The sequence below is a fragment of the Dermacentor albipictus genome, chromosome 1 (genome assembly GCF_038994185.2).
Source record: "Dermacentor albipictus isolate Rhodes 1998 colony chromosome 1, USDA_Dalb.pri_finalv2, whole genome shotgun sequence".
NCBI classification, from domain to species: domain Eukaryota; kingdom Metazoa; phylum Arthropoda; class Arachnida; order Ixodida; family Ixodidae; genus Dermacentor; species Dermacentor albipictus.
The window spans coordinates 124,731,713-124,749,452 of NC_091821.1; the positions used below are offsets into that span (position 1 = coordinate 124,731,713).

Below are 17,740 nucleotides of genomic sequence, written 5' to 3' on the forward strand. Positions count from 1 at the left end.
TCACGCTTTATAGGTGCCACGACATCATAGCGAATTCAGGGACGCGGGAACTCAGCGCTATATACGAAGGAGCACGGTGGTATGAAGCGCACGAGCGTCACACGCACGCGAGCGCGCACACCTAGCCGTGTTTATACTATTAGATTCGTCGGACGATCCTACCGCTGTCAAGCAGATGTAAGACTCGTCGGACTACCTCGCCGCTGCCACCATTTGAAGGAGTCGAAGGTCGTAGAGATGAATTCGGTGAACAGGATTTATTTACATATTAACATATTTTAAGACAAGACATACATCGGCAGTCTAGCGCGACTCCCATATGGAGCCCGCAAGATTAGCATTCTGCAAACAGCATTCGAGCACACAGCTCACTACTACATTTTGAGCATAATAACGAGCACTCAGCTCCCAACGACGAGCACGACACGAGCACGCTCTAGCAGCCGCCAAACGCTGCTTATAAGCCTCCGCTTGACGTCATCGTTCGGCGTGGACGGAGCACGAGTGGTCGGGAATGTTCGTCCAATCATTGTAAACTTGCCAGCGCCCCGCCGTTTGGCCCACACACACTAATGCACACAAGTTCGAGCCCACACACAAAGGCTCCGGAGTCGACGTCAGAAGGCTTTGTAGAACTCTCGGTACAGCATAGCTCGCGGTGTCGTCGACCGAGGGCCTCGTAGAACTGTGCACTCCGTCCCGGGTGGCGTGGCGGCGTACCACATTCCAGAGCTGACCGCGCGCCACGTGGCTGGCGGTCATCCGCAGTTCTCGGAAGGCGCCTCGTCTAGGGGGGGGGGGGGGGGGGGGGGGGGCGGCTTGGAACACGTGCAGCGAGCTGAAAGCTGGCACGTTGCCACCCCGTACGGCCATTCCTAACAATACGAGCATATGCCCTGCGCAAACGCTCGGCCGCTGCGTTGCCGAGGGTTCCTCACGGCTCGCCTTGGAGGACGGTGCGGTTCTCTCGCCGCCATTCGCGTGTCTGACCCGGCCGAGCTTGCAGAAAGCCCGGGAACGGGTCGTTCCTCCGAAAAAAAAAAGACGAGAGAAAGAAAAAGAAAGCACGACCGCAGCAAATCAGAAATAAGAGAAGCCTCGAAGGATGGAGTCAAGCGGCCCGCAGAACGAGGCTCGCGGGCATGCTCGCACGGCGGGGCAAGGCGCGCGCATGAACGAGCGAGCGCTGCTTGAAGCCCCGCTATGTAGGAAGTAGGTGTCTGTGCGTTCCCGAAATATATCGGTTGCGGCGTCTTCGGCGGCGGTGCGGCATGTCTGTGTGGTATACGGTATTTATAGGCGTCCCGCAGTGGATGAGGTGCGCTCGCGCGGCGCCCCGCGGGATGTTTCACCGTTCGATACGCGAGCCTTTTTGTGTGCGTCTCATCCTTACATCCGAAACCGCGCTTGCTTTCTACCTCCGCCTGCTGGTCTTATTATTTTTTTTTGTTCATCCTGGTCAGAGGCATGTGACACGACAGAAACGAGCCGCGTACGCGGATGTGGAAAAGAAGGATCCGAGCTGAGCGACGCTTAAAAGCCTCTGATCTTCGAGCGCTCTGAATTATAGGGGGCGCTCGGAGGGCTCTGCGGATTACAACGCACGACTGTGTCCGTGTTAGTGTGCAGCCGTATGCATACGTTTCATGGTCGGTGCCGTAACTTTGAGGCCCCACTAAATCTGCTCTTCCACGCACACAGACAGCACTGATTTCGGGCGTAAGGGAAATACGCAGCAGAGAATGCTTTGGAAGCTTCGCGCGTCACCTGAGGAGCGGTGAGAAAACTGTCAGAATATGGCGGCCATTCGCAGCCTCCCGGTTTGCCGCGACCTGTTCGGGCCGTGACGGATGTGGCAGCTGCAGCAGTAGCAGCCCTTCCGCTGTTTGTTCACGCTCTCGGCTCAAAATCTCCAGGAGGCTATTTTCGTGCGCAGCTATAGCACAACAGTGCAGCCGGGAAAATGAGATATCATTTTCCTTGACGTTGAATGGCGATAGGAAAAAAAGTAGAACATGCGAGCAGTCGGCATTGGAACGGCAGTCGAATCGGAGCGGCTTGTCCGATTCGCCTGTGTCGGACACCGCTTAGAAAGAAAGAATGAAAGAAAAAAATGCACGGATGAAATCTAGCTCTACTTTTTTTTTTCTTCCCTTCCCCCTCCTCCCCCTGTTTTGCCTATCACGCACTTCGCTCCTTTTCAACCGACGATATGAAAACGCGGAGCAGGAGCTCGAAAAAAAACGTTTCGAGTCTCCCGACGGGCGGTGTTACGTTCCGTTCCGCCCCGTCACTTTTTGTCCGACGGAAAGCGGACCAAAGATCGCGAACGCTTTGTTTGCCGTCCTACACAAGAGAAATCAGAATGGCAAAAGTGAACGAGGCGACAAGCCTTAATAGAGCGCGTGTGTGGAAAAAAGTTGTAACCTATATTTTGTTTCATGCACAGTGGTGACGCTATATTGCGAAGGCTGTAGAGTGACGTTTCTCTCTCCTCCTCACACTCACGTCCGATAAATAGCACGTCATACACGAAAGAAAGATGTAGGTACACATACACTGCGCGCAAATCGACGTAATATCACGCCACAGTTTTACGTCCCAAAATATGACGCAAATATTACGTGGAAGGCTTCGCAAATATGTACCTATATATTTGTTGCCGCCAAACGAGCGGAGAGAGAGAGAGAGAGACGCATCTCGCGACCAGTGGCCACAGCACAGGTGCCTCTTGCGGTCGCGACCAGTATTATAGTGCGTCGCATACTGGATTAGCGAACGTGTCAAATGGTGCGTGGTTTGGCATAACGCTACGTGCGTTCACACGTCGCAGCTGTAATGTACAAAGCTATCATTCCGCAGAAAGTGAGACCCTTTATGGCCGCACTACTCGCGGCCAGCTTCACCAGCGTTGCCTGCAAAGTACAAAAGAGAAGGAGATTCTTGTTGTTGGGAAGGAAGGGTTGGGGTAAAGTGCAGCGCATGCACTGTCTCTCAGCAGAGGACACGTCAACGGAGCGTAGAGATGTTGAAAAAAAGGGCAAGGGCGAAAGAAAATGAAGGAAAAAGACACGAGTGTGTTTTCAAGCCGACTTGATGGTGTTCACGAGCGCCCTCGTCAAAAAAAAGGAAGAAAAAAAACAGGCAGGCAAACCTTATTAATTGCCGAGTGAGAGCGCATACTGCAAATGTTAGGCCATCCCACGAACCCTTCTGAGGAAAAAGTTGTAACCACACGTTGTGAACTCCTTACAAACGCATTTTTTGCTATTTCTTTTACGTTCTCGGCATTTTCTTTCTCTCTCCATCTCTCTTTCTCTGTTCTTTTTCCCCTAGGTCGTTCGCGCGTCTGTCGCTGTAGTTTTCCCCTTGTCTCCTGCGCACAGTCACGAACACGGTGCTACTCAGCGTCCATTCGTGGAGAGGTACCACGCAAGCTCTTTCTTTTTTTCTCTCTCGTTTTTCTCGTTTTGCGCTATTTCTTACCATACTGCATGTGCATGACGGCAGAGGCGAAAATGTAGGACGTACCCTGCAACCCAATTAACTCATCCCGGGCACGCAGGAAAAGAGCCACTTTGTGCCATCGAGCCGATCCGACTTGTGACATTGTCGGCAGATGCGACCACTTTCGAGACTTTTTTTTTTCGTGTCCACTTTCGGAGTCTGCCTCTCTTTGCGGAGCGAAACAGATGGAATGCGACGTGCCCGACACGTGCTTGGCGAAGAAAAAAAAAAGAGCTTCTTCGTTCGCCAATAATCAAGGAATGTCGCCGCGAAGCCGGCGTTCAGCAGCGACAACAAACCCAGGAGGAACGTCTCTTTCTATATAAAAAAAACAAGCCTTGCTATAAACGAGGCACGTAATAATGACGCGAAGATTTTACTACCGAAGTGCTTCGTCTTTCGTGTTGGCTAGCGAAAAACGCAGTCGGAAGTGCCGGGAGAAAAAAAAAAGTTTCCGAACAGTGTTAGTCAACGACTGCAAAGGGCGAATCGCATTTACCAGTACGATTATGCATACGGGTACGGCATCTCTATACGACGCTCTAATCGTCTCAACATTGCAGATAATAGCTTAATAGCTGAGGTGAGACTCTTTGCACTCCAGAGCAACGAAGGAACGACCCAAACTGACTCGCACGTAAATGCACACTATCGAGCTACAGCAGAGCCATAGGCAATAGGTCGTTTTTCGCATGTTTCGTTGGAAACGAGCGAAAAACCAGTTTTGTTTTTTTAGCCCATTCGCTTGCTACGATACGCGAGAAGGCACGAGATGCCTGATGTTCCGCGCATTATGCCAACAGCAAACGTAAGACGGACTCGCAAAAAGGCATCTTAAAATGCACAGCGCTCATTGCAGTGCTGGAGCGCTCTACTTGCGTATGCTGCAAAGAACGCGTCTTAACTCGCACATCCGCCTCATGCCACCGATCGCACGAACGAACGCGCCGGGCAATTGGGCGATTGGTGTCACTCTGACTCCATCAATTATCCCTCCTCTCCGGAAATACCAGTGCGTGCATTAAAGCTGCTCGACTGTGCCCAAAGTGTCCTCTAAGCGGGCACCTGGAAATCGGCCGGCCATTTACGTCCTTCGGATATATCGCAGCATTACAAGGCTGTCGTGCGGAGGACACAAGGCGAATATACATATCTGTGGCCTTGGTATCTCGCTACAGTCGATGAGCGAAGCCGCATGCGTTGTGCCGAGTGAGGCTCGCCTGAGACGTGAATCCCCCGCGGGCCGGCTTCCCTGAGCTGTTCCTTCACATCGAACCCCTTTCCCTCGTGCGACAGTTAGACAAGAGGGAGTATGCGGTCACGGGCGTCGTCTACGTTTCGCGTCATCCCACCGCGCGTCTCCGTTCCGTAACGTCTTACATACTTATCTTTCACTTAGCGACTTCGTTGCGGCGGTGCAGGCCTGGCGACGCGTATACGTAAGCCGTGTGCTAAACCAGCGCGGCGACGGCGGAGGGCTATTACGGGTTCATTACGCGTCCCCGCCGTGAGACAAGGGAAACGACGGGGCGGCCGAAAATCAACAAAGGTGAGGACAAATATGTTAATGAAACTTTTTTGCAGGGAAGAACATTTTTTTCATTTTTGTACATATGCAACTGCCAGGGAAAAATCTCAATGACGCTGTCATTTGTTCCAATGTATTCTGCAGGAGCAGCTGTTACCGGTCATGTATTGTGAATAATTGCACCGAAATTATAGTCGCAACGGAGAGCACATATAAAAAGCAGGAGTTCTGCAGAATATATCATCATCATCATCATCATCATCATCATCAGCCTAGTTACGCCCACTGCAGGGCAAAGGCCTCTCCCATACTTCTCCAACTACCCCGGTCATGTACTAATTGTGGCCATGTTGTCCCTGCAAACGTCTTAATGTCATCCGCCCACCTAACTTTCTGCCGCCCCCTGCTACGCTTCCCTTCCCTTGGAATCCAGTTCGTAACCCTTAGTGACCATCGGTTATCTTCCCTCCTCATTACATGTCCGGCCCATGCCCATTTCTTTTAGAGCGCAGCTCTTTGGCGTCCGTTCCTGGGTTTCGCGTCGTCGTCGGCGTTGTCGTCGGCCTCGTAACCAGCTCCGCCCCCCTTTCATCCCCCCAGCGCTAGCAGCGACCGACTGATACCGCTGGATGCCGCTGACGCCGCTAGAGAGTCAAGATAACGTGACTGCATAGAACACCGTCGCCGCCATGCAGAAAGAGGAGGAAAGGGTCCCCCCCCCCCCTGTTCTTGTGTGGCGGATAGGGTGCTCTTCAGTTGCCGACGCGCCGGTTATTTCACGTAGGCCCCGGCACGTCGACGAATACGTGACCACCTTCCCACGGCTAGACCTGGTTCTTAGCGCTGCGGAAGCGAGGGTATCATATTGTTTGTGTCGGCATCGGCGGCGTTGTCCCTGAAACAAACTCCGCAGCTGGGGTTGACTCACTATCGGCGTCAGCGGCATCAGTCAGTCGCTGCTATCTCTTCCCTCCTCCCTTTATCGTGTTGTCCGCTTCCTGCGCGCGCTTCTGCCCCCATCGTTTGCCGCTGGGTGTACACGCCGCCCCCCTCCCCCCTCTTCCTGCGAGTCTCCGGTTGTCAAAGCGCCGGCTCGAACTTAATTCCTTTCTTCGCTCCTCCTCCAATGCAACCCCTGTGCGGTGGCAATCAGAGAGCCAGATCGGTGGCGGCGGATCTGTATATATGTGCACCGCCCGAGCCGAAATTGCCGCTGCCGTTCGCCCTGTGCGGTGGCAATCAGAGAGCCAGATCGGTGGCGGCGGATCTGTATATGTGCACCGCCCGAGCCGAAATTGCCGCTGCCGTTCGCCACTGCGAAATTATCTGCCAGTTCTTTCTGAGCCATGAGCGAGACGACCTATGGAAGTCCTCCGTCTGCTGCTGCTGCTGCAGGAGATTCTCCGGTGTGCACTTCCTGCAACTCGCATTAAACGTCCATCGATCCACACCGATGTTAGTAGTGGGGGACTTTAATGTTGACATAAAGACAAACAGCAATTTCCTAACACTTATGCGGGAGAACATCCCGTTCCTCTCGCTCGTAACGCGTCCCACGGCTGTGACAACCTCGCGAGGCACTTGTATAGATCTCGTCTTTGAGAATCAAGCACTGTACCAAGTCGAACATATATCAGTCTATTTCTCCGACCACAAAGCTTCCTTCATGACTGTCAAGAACTGTTAGTGGAGTCTTTGTTAAAGGAATACGTGTGAAAAATTTAAAAAAAATTCTGTGATAGCGCATACATGTGTTGCTCGATTTCTTTGCCTCAATCTATCGAAAAGGTGAAACAGCTTATTTGCTGCGCTCAAATTTCGCATTAGGAAGTAACGTAATCGTCGGTAATTTTTCTTGATTTCAACTAAGATGTCGTTTACCCGCGTTTGTTGCCTCACCCAATCTGCTCTTTTCTTATCCCTTAACGTTACACCCATCATTCTTCTTTCCATAGCTCGTTGCGTAGTCCTCAATTTCAGCAGAACCCTTTTCGTAAGCCTCCAGGTTTCTGCCCCGTAGGTGAGCACTGGTAAGACACAGCTATTATACACTTTTCTCTTGAGGGATAATGGCAACCTGCTGTTCATGATTTCAGAATGCCTGCCAAACGCACCACAACCCATTCTTATTCTTCTGGCTATTTCAGTCTCATGATCCGTATCCGTGGTCACTACCTGCCCTAAGTAGATGTATTCCCTTACCACTTCCAGTGCTTCGCTACCTATCGTAAACTGCTGTTCTCTTCCGAGACTGTTAAACAATATTTTAGTTTTCTGCAGATTAATTTTCAGACCCACCCTTCTGCTTTGCCTCTCCAGGTCAGTGAGCATGCATTGCAATTGGTCTCCTGAGTTACTAAGCAAGGCAATATCATCAGCGAATCTCAAGTTGCTGAGGTATTCCCCATCAACTTTTATGCCCAATTCTTCCCACTCCAGGCCTCTGAATACCTCCTGTAAACATGCTGTGAATAGCATTGGGGATATCGTATCTCCCTGCCTGACGCCTTTCTTTATAGGGATTTTGTTGCTTTCTTTGTGGAGGACTACGGTGGCTGTGGAGCCGCTATAGATATCTACCAGTATTTTTACATATGGCTCATCTACACCCTGATTCCGTAATGCATCCATGACTGCTGAGGTTTCGACTGAATCAAACGCTTTCTCGTAATCAATGAAAGCTATATATAAGGGTTGGTTATATTCTGCACATTTCTCTATCACTTGATTGATAGTGTGAATATGGTCTATTGTTGAGTAACCTTTACAGAATCCTGCCTGGTCCTTTGGTTGACAGAAGTCTAAGGTGTTCCTGATTCTATTTGCGATTACCTTAGTAAATACTTTGTAAGCAACGGACAGTAAGCTGATCGGTCTATAATTTTTCAAGTCTTTGGCGTCCCCTTTCTTATGGATTAGGATTATGTTAGCGTTCTTCCAAGATTCCGGTACGCTCGAGGTTATCAGGCATTGCGTATACAGGGTGGCCAGTTTCTCTAGAACAATCTGACCACCATCCTTCAACAAATCTGCTGTTACCTGATCCTCCCCAGCTGCCTTCCCCCTTTGCATAGCTCCTAAGGCTTTCTTTACTTCCTCTGGCGTTACCTGTGGGATTTCGAATTCCTCTAGGCTATTCTCTCTTCCACTATTGTAATGGGTGCCACTGGTACTGTATAAATCTATATAGAACTCCTCAGCCACTTGAACTATCTCATCCATATTAGTAACGATATTGCCAGCTTTGTCTCTTAACGCACACATCTGATTCTTGCCTATTCCTAGTTTCTTCTTCACTGTTTTTAGGCTTCCTCCGTTCCTGAGACCCTGTTCAATTCTATCCATATTATAGTTCCTGATGTCCGCTGTCTTACGCTTGTTGATTAACTTAGAAAGTTCTGCCAGTTCTATTCTAGCTGTAGGGTTAGAGGCTTTCATACATTGGCGTTTCTTGATCAGATCTTTCGTCTCTTGCGATAGCTTACTCGTTTCCTGTCTAACGGCGCTACCACCGACTTCTATTGCGCACTCCTTAATGATGCCCATGAGATTGTCGTTCATTGCTTCAACACTAAGGTCCTCTTCCTGAGTTAAAGCCGAATACCTGTTCTGTAGCTTGATCCGGAATTCCTCTAGTTTCCCTCTTACCGCTAACTCATTGATTGGCTTCTTGTGCACCAGTTTCTTCCGTTCCCTCCTCAAGTCTAGGCTAATTCGAGTTCTTACCATCCTATGGTCCCTGCAGCGTACCTTGCCGAGCACGTCTACATCTTGCATGATGCCAGGGTTCGCGCAGAGTATGAAGTCGATTTCATTTCTAGTCTCACCATTCGGGCTCCTCCACGTCCACTTTCGGCTAACCCGCTTGCGGAAAAAGGTAGTCATTATCCGCATATTATTCTGTTCTGCAAACTCTACTAATAATTCTCCTCTGCTATTCCTAGAGCCTATGCCATATTCCCCCACTGACTTGTCTCCAGCCTGCTTCTTGCCTACCCTGGCATTGAAGTCGCCCATCAGTATAGTGTATTTTGTTTTGACTTTACCCATCGCCGATTCTACATCTTCATAAAAGCTTTCGACTTCCTGGTCATCATGACTGCATGTAGGGGCATAGACTTGTACCACCTTCAATTTGTACCTCTTATTAAGTTTCACAACAAGACCTGCCACCCTCTCGTTAATGCTATAGAATTCCTGTATGTTACCAGCTATTTCCTTATTAATCAGGAATCCGACTCCTAGTTCTCGTCTCTCTGCTAAGCCCCGGTAACATAGTACATGCCCGCTTTTTAGCACTGCATATGCTTCTTTTGTCCTCCTAACCTCACTGAGCCCTATTATATCCCATTTACTACCCTCCAATTCCTCCAATAACACTGCTAGACTCGCCTCACTAGATAGCGTTCTAACGTTAAACGTTGCCAGGTTCAGATTCCAATGGCGGCCTGTCCGGAGCCAGGTATTCTTAGCACCCTCTGCAGCGTCACAGATCTGACCGCCGCCGTGGTCAGTTGCTTCGCGGCTGCTGGGGACTGAGGGCCGGGGTTTGATTGTTGTATTCATATGGGAGGTTGTGGCCAAGTACTGCACCAGGGTGGCCAATCCTGCTCTGGTGAGAGAGTGCGTTACCGGTTCTGGTCACGGGGATCAGGCCGCACTCCAGGCCTGTTTGTGCAATTTTCTCAACACACGGTTCTTTTTTTTTGTATTTTCCGGTGGAGAATTGCGCGGCACCGGGATTTGAATCACGGTTCTCTTGCACTGGAGACGGATACTCTACCGTCCCCGCAGGAGTTATATTAAAAATTAAATTATGGGGTTTTACGTGACAAAACCACTTTCTGATTATGCACGCCGTAGTGGAGGACTCCGAAAATTTCGACCACCTGGGGTTCTTTAACGTGCACCTAATTCTAAGTACACGGGTGTTTTCGCATTCGCCCCCATCGAAATGCGGCCGCCGTGGCCGGGGTCCGTTCCCGCGACCTCGTGCTCAGCAGTCTAATACCATAACCACTGAGCAACCACGGTGGGTCCCGCAGGAGTTGTACGCCTCATTTAACCTACAGTGGTGCCCTATTTGATCAGTCAAAGTGGACGAATCTGAGCTCGGTTATACCGCCTGGATGGGACTCGGCTAGAGAACCTGGTATTTATGACCTGCACATGTGTGGCCACACATAATTGAGGATATATTATTTTTTTAGGAGGGTTTCCGTACAGTAATAAAATGAAGGAAAAGACATTAAAATAAAAGAAAAAAAAGAAAAAAAAAGGAACATAACATGTGATTTGAACTCGTGACCCTTCAATGTTGCCCGGAAAGGTAGCTCAATCGGTTGGTTCGTCAAGCCACCGGTTACTTTCAAGCGTCATAGCTCCTGCTCCGAGCCCCATACTTATGTGGAAAGGAACTGACGATGTCCGCGACAGTCGATTTTTGTTGTGGTTGGAAGGCATAATTTCTTGGAAAAATGGCCGCCAGAGGGCGAGTTAAATGAAAGTGAGTCAATGCGAATATATAACGAACGGGGTACTTCATTTAAAAGCAGTCTCCATGAGCATTTACATGCTTGTCCCACTGACTAACGAGTCGCGTGGTTCCCGTCTCATAAAACTCCTTCGGTTGCTGCTTCAAAAAGTGCGTAACTGACTCGTTCACGTCATCGTCCGACACGAATCTGGTTACCTTGAGCTGCTTTTCAATTGCCCCAAAATGAGGAAGTCGCAAGGCGACAGGTCTGGGCTGTATGGCGGATGTTGCAGCGTTTCCCACTTGAACTTTGACAGTTTTGTGTTAACTACATCAGCGACATGGGTACGGACACTGTCGTGGAGCAAGATGACCCCATTCTCCACGCAGTTTGTTCTTGAGTGCGAGACGCAGCTGATCCGGCGTTTCACAATATCGGAAACGATTGATAGTCTCTCCAGGTTTAGCAAATTTGATCAGTAATGGCCCCTGACGATTGAAAGAAAGTCAACAACACCTTTCCAGCGGAAATGACAGCCTTAGCTTTCTTTTCCGGCGATGAATTCGAATGTTTCCACTGTAAGCTTTGCCGCAGTGTTTCAGGCTCGTAGTAGTGGCACCATGATTTATCCTCGGTCACAATTGCAGGCAAGAAGTCTCCACCCTCGTTGTGATACCGGATCAGATAATTTAAGGCAGCACCGAACTTCTCCGTCTTCTGGCGGTCGTTCAAAATCTTTGGCATCCATTGCGCGCACAAGAGCCGATAACCAAGATGTTCATGAATTATGCCGTGAAGCGAACCGTGACTGATGTTCACAGGCTCTGCCAGTATATCGATGCTTATGCTCTGTTCTTGTCTAATCAGCTCATCAACGTTTGCAGTCGCGTTGGCGGTGATTGCAGGGTGGCTTTAGCCCGGTCTTAGATGATCTTTGCAACTTTAACATCCTTCTTTGAACTGTTTCTACCAACGCTTCACAGTGGCCAATGAAATGCAATGCTCAACGTACACGGCAGCCATACGGCAACTACTTTCTTCGTGAGAAACATCAGCTGCCAAAAAACTCACGACACCACGCTGTTAAACTTTTGGAGCGTCCATTATGTCACGCAGCCATGTTGAATCCAGTGTATGAGAGCATTAATGAACATTTATCCTCACACCTGCGTGTTACTTTTGTAAATGAAAGATGCCTGTGTGATTCGCGCATGCCTCGCAGATAATCAACAGAACCATTATTGCGCGGTGTGGGTTGGCTCACTTTCATTTGACTCGTCCTCGTGCATAATAAATGTGAAGAAGCAATGGATTATACAAATGGGAAGATACAGCTTGATAAAGGGCAAAGAAGTGTCATTGGAAACAAAGTTCACTGCACGTATACACAAAACTTCGCAGTAAGATTTTTAAAAGTCTCCAATAAATCTACGTATGTAAGGAAAAGTCAGTATGTATAACACATTAAACAAGGCAGATAAACATGTTGCGCAATCATAGATTGACAAATTACAGAATCCTATAAGGCATGCCCCTCCCCTCCCTCCCCCCGATGTATCGCGCGCAATGCAAGGCGGCGCGCTTCCTCCCCGCTTTTCTCCGTTGCGCACACAAGACTGAGCCACTATCGTTGGTTCACCCATGCCCCCCACCCTTATGCTTTCACTCGCACATACAGCATGCAGCGCGCGGTGACGCTGTTATCGCCCTTGGACTTCATACGGAACATGACGGCGACGGCAGGAATGCGCCAGCAGCGTCCGTACAGTTGCCATCGCAATAATATAAGAGTATCCGGCAACTGAAACGTCCCGTCGCCCATTACTTTCTGCAAAAGAAGTAACAAAATCGAATTTTCACCATGCGACCATTCGCTGCACCGTAACAATGTCTTTTTTTATTTGTGCGTGGGGAGGGGGCATCGATATGAGAAAACGCAAAGGACAGAATGTTGGCCACATTCGAATGCCTACTTTGGGCACCGACTATGGCTACCGAAGGAATATTCAAGAAAACGTGAGATGCTTGGTCCCCAGAGAAGCATACGCATACTGCTCAGTGTCCTACACCGGCGAGACAAGATTTTCCGGAGAGGTCGCGCTCAAGCTAACGCGTTGCAATCTGTCAAGTCCCCACAGTGATGGCGGCGAGCGACAATTGTTTCTTTTTTTGTATGCTAGCCAGAAAGCGTCCAAAACTCTGCCAGGTGAAAATCGGCTCGGCCAGAGAAAAACGAACGTGCACCGAAGTGCACCGCGCGGTGGTCGGGGCAACACGAGAAAAAGGCATGCGCTCTGGCTGGCTCTTGCAGCCCACGGGTAGCGAGAACAGGAAAATTGATGAGGCTCAATATGTCCTTGCGAATAAAAGTCAAAGTAGAAAACTAAATAAGAACGTAGTTACCTTTGCTGGCTTTAGTGTCTTGACATGGACGTTCTGGCGCAAATGAAAACGAAAATTTGACATTCTTTTCTGTGACATGAAGGCACTAAAGAACCACCACAACACTTCGTCTCATCGGACCTCGCTGCGTGCTTTGTCAACTTGTCTGATAGTGTGTTGATTTGGCTTGTCTAGTACTGTCCGATGTACGACTTTTGAAAAGTCAATGCACCTTTGGTGTGACATGTTTACAACAAGTTCCGGAATTGAAAATGTAATGCATGACTTTGGAAATTTCAATTCGACTTTCGCATCAAAAGTTGGAGAATTTATACCCATAAAGTTTCGGAATTGAAATCCATGCATTCCGTAGATTCCGCGAGATGCCACGACGAGCCCGCTCGCCATCAAAACGCGCTTGAAACTTTGTGCTCGTATGGGCCTCCTTGCGTTGTGACTCCCGGTGCACGGGCGTTGCAGCGAAATAGAGCCCGAGTTGGCAATGTGCGCGCTGACATGTCTTTTCGAGCGTGGAAAAGACATTCTAGAAAAAATTCAGAAGGACTTCCGGTGCCCGCGCTTGTTTTGGTTGGCATTGCATGGACAGCACGAAAAAATTTCGGGGGGGGGGGGGGGGGGGCTGAAGCCCCATAAGTCTCCCGCCCCCTGGCTACGCCCCTGATGCGTAGATCAATCGCAGTCGTATCATTAACGCAGTCTCCTCCATAACCGTGGCCCCACTGTTCTTTCTTATTCTGCTATAGCACATCTTGAATCCATGCCTCTAACAAAAGAGTACTGTGTCTCAAGAAACGGTGCTTTGGGATTCCGGATTTCCACTGAGCATTTTATACACAGGCACCTAAGGTGCTTTGCTCCAATTCATGCGGCGAGGATCGATGTTCGATTTATTTTGACACATAGAAAACGACCCGAACTGCTTAAAAACTCACTGGCTCCGTTGAAATGCACGGAGACATAAATTATGCTTGATTATGCTTATGCTTGATTATGCTTATGCTTATGCTTATGCTATGATTACGCTTGATTATGCTTATGCTCCCGCTTGATTAAACCCCCAAACGAGAACACCCGACAACATTGTTTGAGATGGTCTATAGTGGAGTGATGACTTTATAGAATGAGTCTTTGATTGCTTACCAAGCCATCCGCTCGAAATATTATTCATTAAGATAGTCGAGATAGGAATAAGCTTAATTCAGGGGAGTCGATAGTTGCCAGCAGTGGCCACGCATCAGTAAGTCTACAGGCTAGCGTACCTGTTAAGGCTGTTAAGGCTGTTAAGCTGTACTAAAAGTTCATGTATTTTATCCTATACTTTCTTAAGCGATGGTGCTAAGCGTTGTGTGTTTTGTGCATAACGCTGCTCATATGAGTGATGGTCTATACTCCATACAGGACAAGAGATGTCTAACACGTCATACACCAACATCTGCGTTGACGACAGCGTCATCAACGTGGCTAGGAACGTCATCCAACAACAGGTAAAAGCAAACAAATGTGTCATCATTTTTCGGAGTATTATTGCTAAGTATGTTATGGTTCATCCCAGGTAGTTTGTGGCATCGTTTCTGACCTCTTCAATAAAAAATAAATGAACGTGTCCGATTGTGGGATCGAAACTCTGCCCCCTAGCACAACAGCCCGGTGTTTTAAGCAATTAGATTACACGTTTTACAGCGGAGCTGTATATAGTCTACGCGTCGTGGCGAGTCGAAAAAAATTTTCGTCTCCAGTTTCTCGCGAATGCTCTGTGGCTCTCAATCTAATGTAAGTGTCTTGGAAAAAATTATACTGAAATTGGCCGCTAAGACGACTCTATCATTATGCCAAGTTTCTTTTACTTATCACAATTAGTTTGTTGAAAGTGAATTTGTAAACGTTACAGAATTCCCGTCTTCTGTCAAGACATGGCCGTCTAAAGAGGGAGTATGGTTACAAAAAACGGCTGTAACCCTTGTTTTGTGAAAACTATCCCGAAAAAAATTATACGACAATTAGCCGCTAAGACGACTGTGACATTACGCCGAGTTTTATCTACTTTTCACAATTATGTAGCTCACAGTGAAGTTGTAAATATTGTGGAATTCCCGTCTGCCATGCCGTGGTACTTGCACATGTCGCTACTTCATAAGAGAATAATAATGAATCGCTCCACAGTCAAAATATGTATTCGTTGTCCTTGTCCTTCAATAATAATAATAATAATAATAATAATAATAATAATAATAATAATAATAATAATAATAATAATACCTATATTAATGGTGTCCCAGCTAACTTTAGCCAGTCTTAAAACATGCGAATGCCACGTAGCTGGACAGAACCAAGATAATGTTGCTTGCCATCGCTTGAAGATACTCAAATTATATTTTTTTCATTCCGCCTGCTTAGATAATTAGCCTTGCTTAATTAATCAACTTCTGAAATATTATAATTCAATGAAAAGTGTCAATGAGAAAATTGCAGAACGACATGAAAAACTGCTGTACAACAGATAATATGCTATAGCATTTTGCATACACAGGATGTGATCGATATAGGACGATAATTTTCAGCACTTGATCTGTCTCCAGATTTATGTATGGGTACTACTCTTGCCAACTGAAATTCACTCGGCACAGCACATTCATCCAACGAAAGCGAAAAGATTTTAACCAAAAACAATTAAATTCATTCGCAGTATCTCTTTCAAAATTCGTTTGGAATCCTGTCTGGTCCTGCGGACTTCTTGCTACCTAAGTTTAAGAGCAGGGAGATAACGCCTTCTTTTGATACAAATACATTGCTATCACAGTGCATCTGGCATGGGTTTCTACCGATGCTCTATCAAGTTTCGGTGTAAATACAGAGGCAAAGAAACGATTCAATTCTTGGGCTATCACTAGTGGCTTGTTACAGATATTTCAATTTACTGAGATACTGCTTACAGTATAATTATAACCAAATACCTCCAAAAATTTTCCGGAGAATTCTGTAAGTATTCAGTCAGTGCTGTGGAAAAATAATTATTCTTGCATTTTTTAACTCTTTTAGGACTTGAGTACTAAGAGTGGCTAGCAGGGTTGTATTCCTAGGGAACCTTTGCCGTGCGTGTCGTAGGTGTCGTTTTAGATGGATTATATTTCGGTTGACCCAAAGATTACGTTTCCCTAATCTCTTTTCTTTCTGTGGAACAAATCGGGACAAACATTCTTTCACGATGACTGTAAAGTAATTTCACATTTTATTTATGTCTCTAGCTAAAGGCATTTTATCGAGAGAGAGAGAGAGAGTTCCAAGTAGTCTAGAATAGACGTGTCACCAGCGTGGTTAAAGTCATAAACTTTCACCGTTTTGTTTTTAGTTAAATATTTCTTTCTCGATTTAGGAGTGGCAACGACGGCCTTGTGATCTGAAATTCCTTCTTCTATTGCGACTTCATAATCCAACGTGCCATCGCATATAAGTAACAAATCCAGAACTGTTGAGCAGTTTTCTTCTATTCTCGTTGGCTCCCGAACAATCTCAATAAGGACATGTGTAGCCATCGTTTCTGACAAACTATCAGCATGACGCCTATCTAACGGCCCTGGGATTCTTGCCTCCCAGTCTACGCCTGGCAGATTAAAATCGCCCAAAATGACTACTCGGCTTCTGGTATTCACGACGGTCGTAAGATATCCGCCAATTTTCGGCATAAACTCGATCGGACTTGATGGCGGCCTATACAGTACGCCAAGTGTTAGTGTTGTCTCTTGAAGAGATAGCTTGTACCATGTACTTTCATGATCATCAATCAGAGGTGGTTATTCATATTTCAGAGATTTCTTTATGAGTAATGCTACACCACCACCTCTCGCTATCCGGTCTCTCCGAAGAACGACATATGCAATGGGAAAATTTTCACTGTTTTGAATGTCGGAGTGTAACCGAGTTTCTGTTATACCGATGATATGAGGGTCATGAATAATTGATAAATATTCAAGTTCTTCTGTTTTAATAATAATGATCCGAGCATTCATATTTATTAGCCTTAGTTCTTGTGATTGCTTATGTCACTCAGTCTCTCGGGGAATCTGCTGCTCACTGTTGGAGAGCTTTACGCGAGCGTTTGTGTGCAGGTCCCAAGTGTACACTTCGTCATTGATTATCAGTTTATCATGAAGAAGTTTAACTTTGGCACCTTCTGGCTTATCAGTTTTTGCCGAACGCCACAACTGTTTCCTTTTCTGCAACATATCTTGTGAGAAGTCGTCTGATCGTCTGATATGCTTACGTCTTTGCCCTTTAACTTCTTGCAGTTCTTAAGTATGGCTATTTTTTTTCGTGAAACTCGTGCAGCCGCATGATAACTGGCCTCACTCGATCACACTCTTTTTGGCCCAATCTGTGAATTCATTCTAGCGATGTAACGGTAACGCGAAGCTCATGTGAATATATTTGTTTTAGAACCGTGTCTTCCAAATCCTTCCTGGTTTCATTGGGGCCCTCCTTAACACCAAACACGATAATATTGTTTCGTCTGTTTCGATCTTCCTTGTCTTTTTTTTATTTTTTGTTGTTGATATTGCACAGTGCGCTGCAGGTCATAGACAGTACTTTCAAGGCTTGATAACGTTTTTGCAGTGTTCGGTAAACGTTTCAAGTTTCTCTTCCATGTCAGTAAATCTAGCTTCTAACTGGGTTTGTTTTTCTTGAATGAGCTAAAGTAGTTCTTCTGTAGTTGGATCTGGATTAGTTTCCACAGCTCCAGAAAGCAGAAGAACAAAACGGGACAATAACGCACTCAAGAGTTCCACGCATGGAAATTTCACTTAAACTCGGCAAGAGCTCATTGAGAACT

The 17,740-nt window shown here is 47.2% G+C and overlaps 1 protein-coding gene across 2 annotated transcripts in view; it reads left to right on the forward strand.

Moving 5' to 3' along the window:
- The first annotated feature begins 4,835 nt into the window (after nt 1–4,835).
- LOC135904832 (ornithine decarboxylase-like) overlaps nt 4,836–17,740 on the forward strand; it is a 59,320-nt gene continuing 46,415 nt past the window's right edge. For both annotated transcript variants that reach the window (XM_065435824.1, XM_070533276.1), the window contains exons 1-2: nt 4,836–5,056; nt 14,314–14,399. In XM_065435824.1, the coding sequence (XP_065291896.1) occupies nt 14,322–14,399 (78 nt within the window). In that variant the 5' untranslated portion in view covers nt 4,836–5,056; nt 14,314–14,321. The remainder of the gene's footprint in view (nt 5,057–14,313; nt 14,400–17,740) is intronic.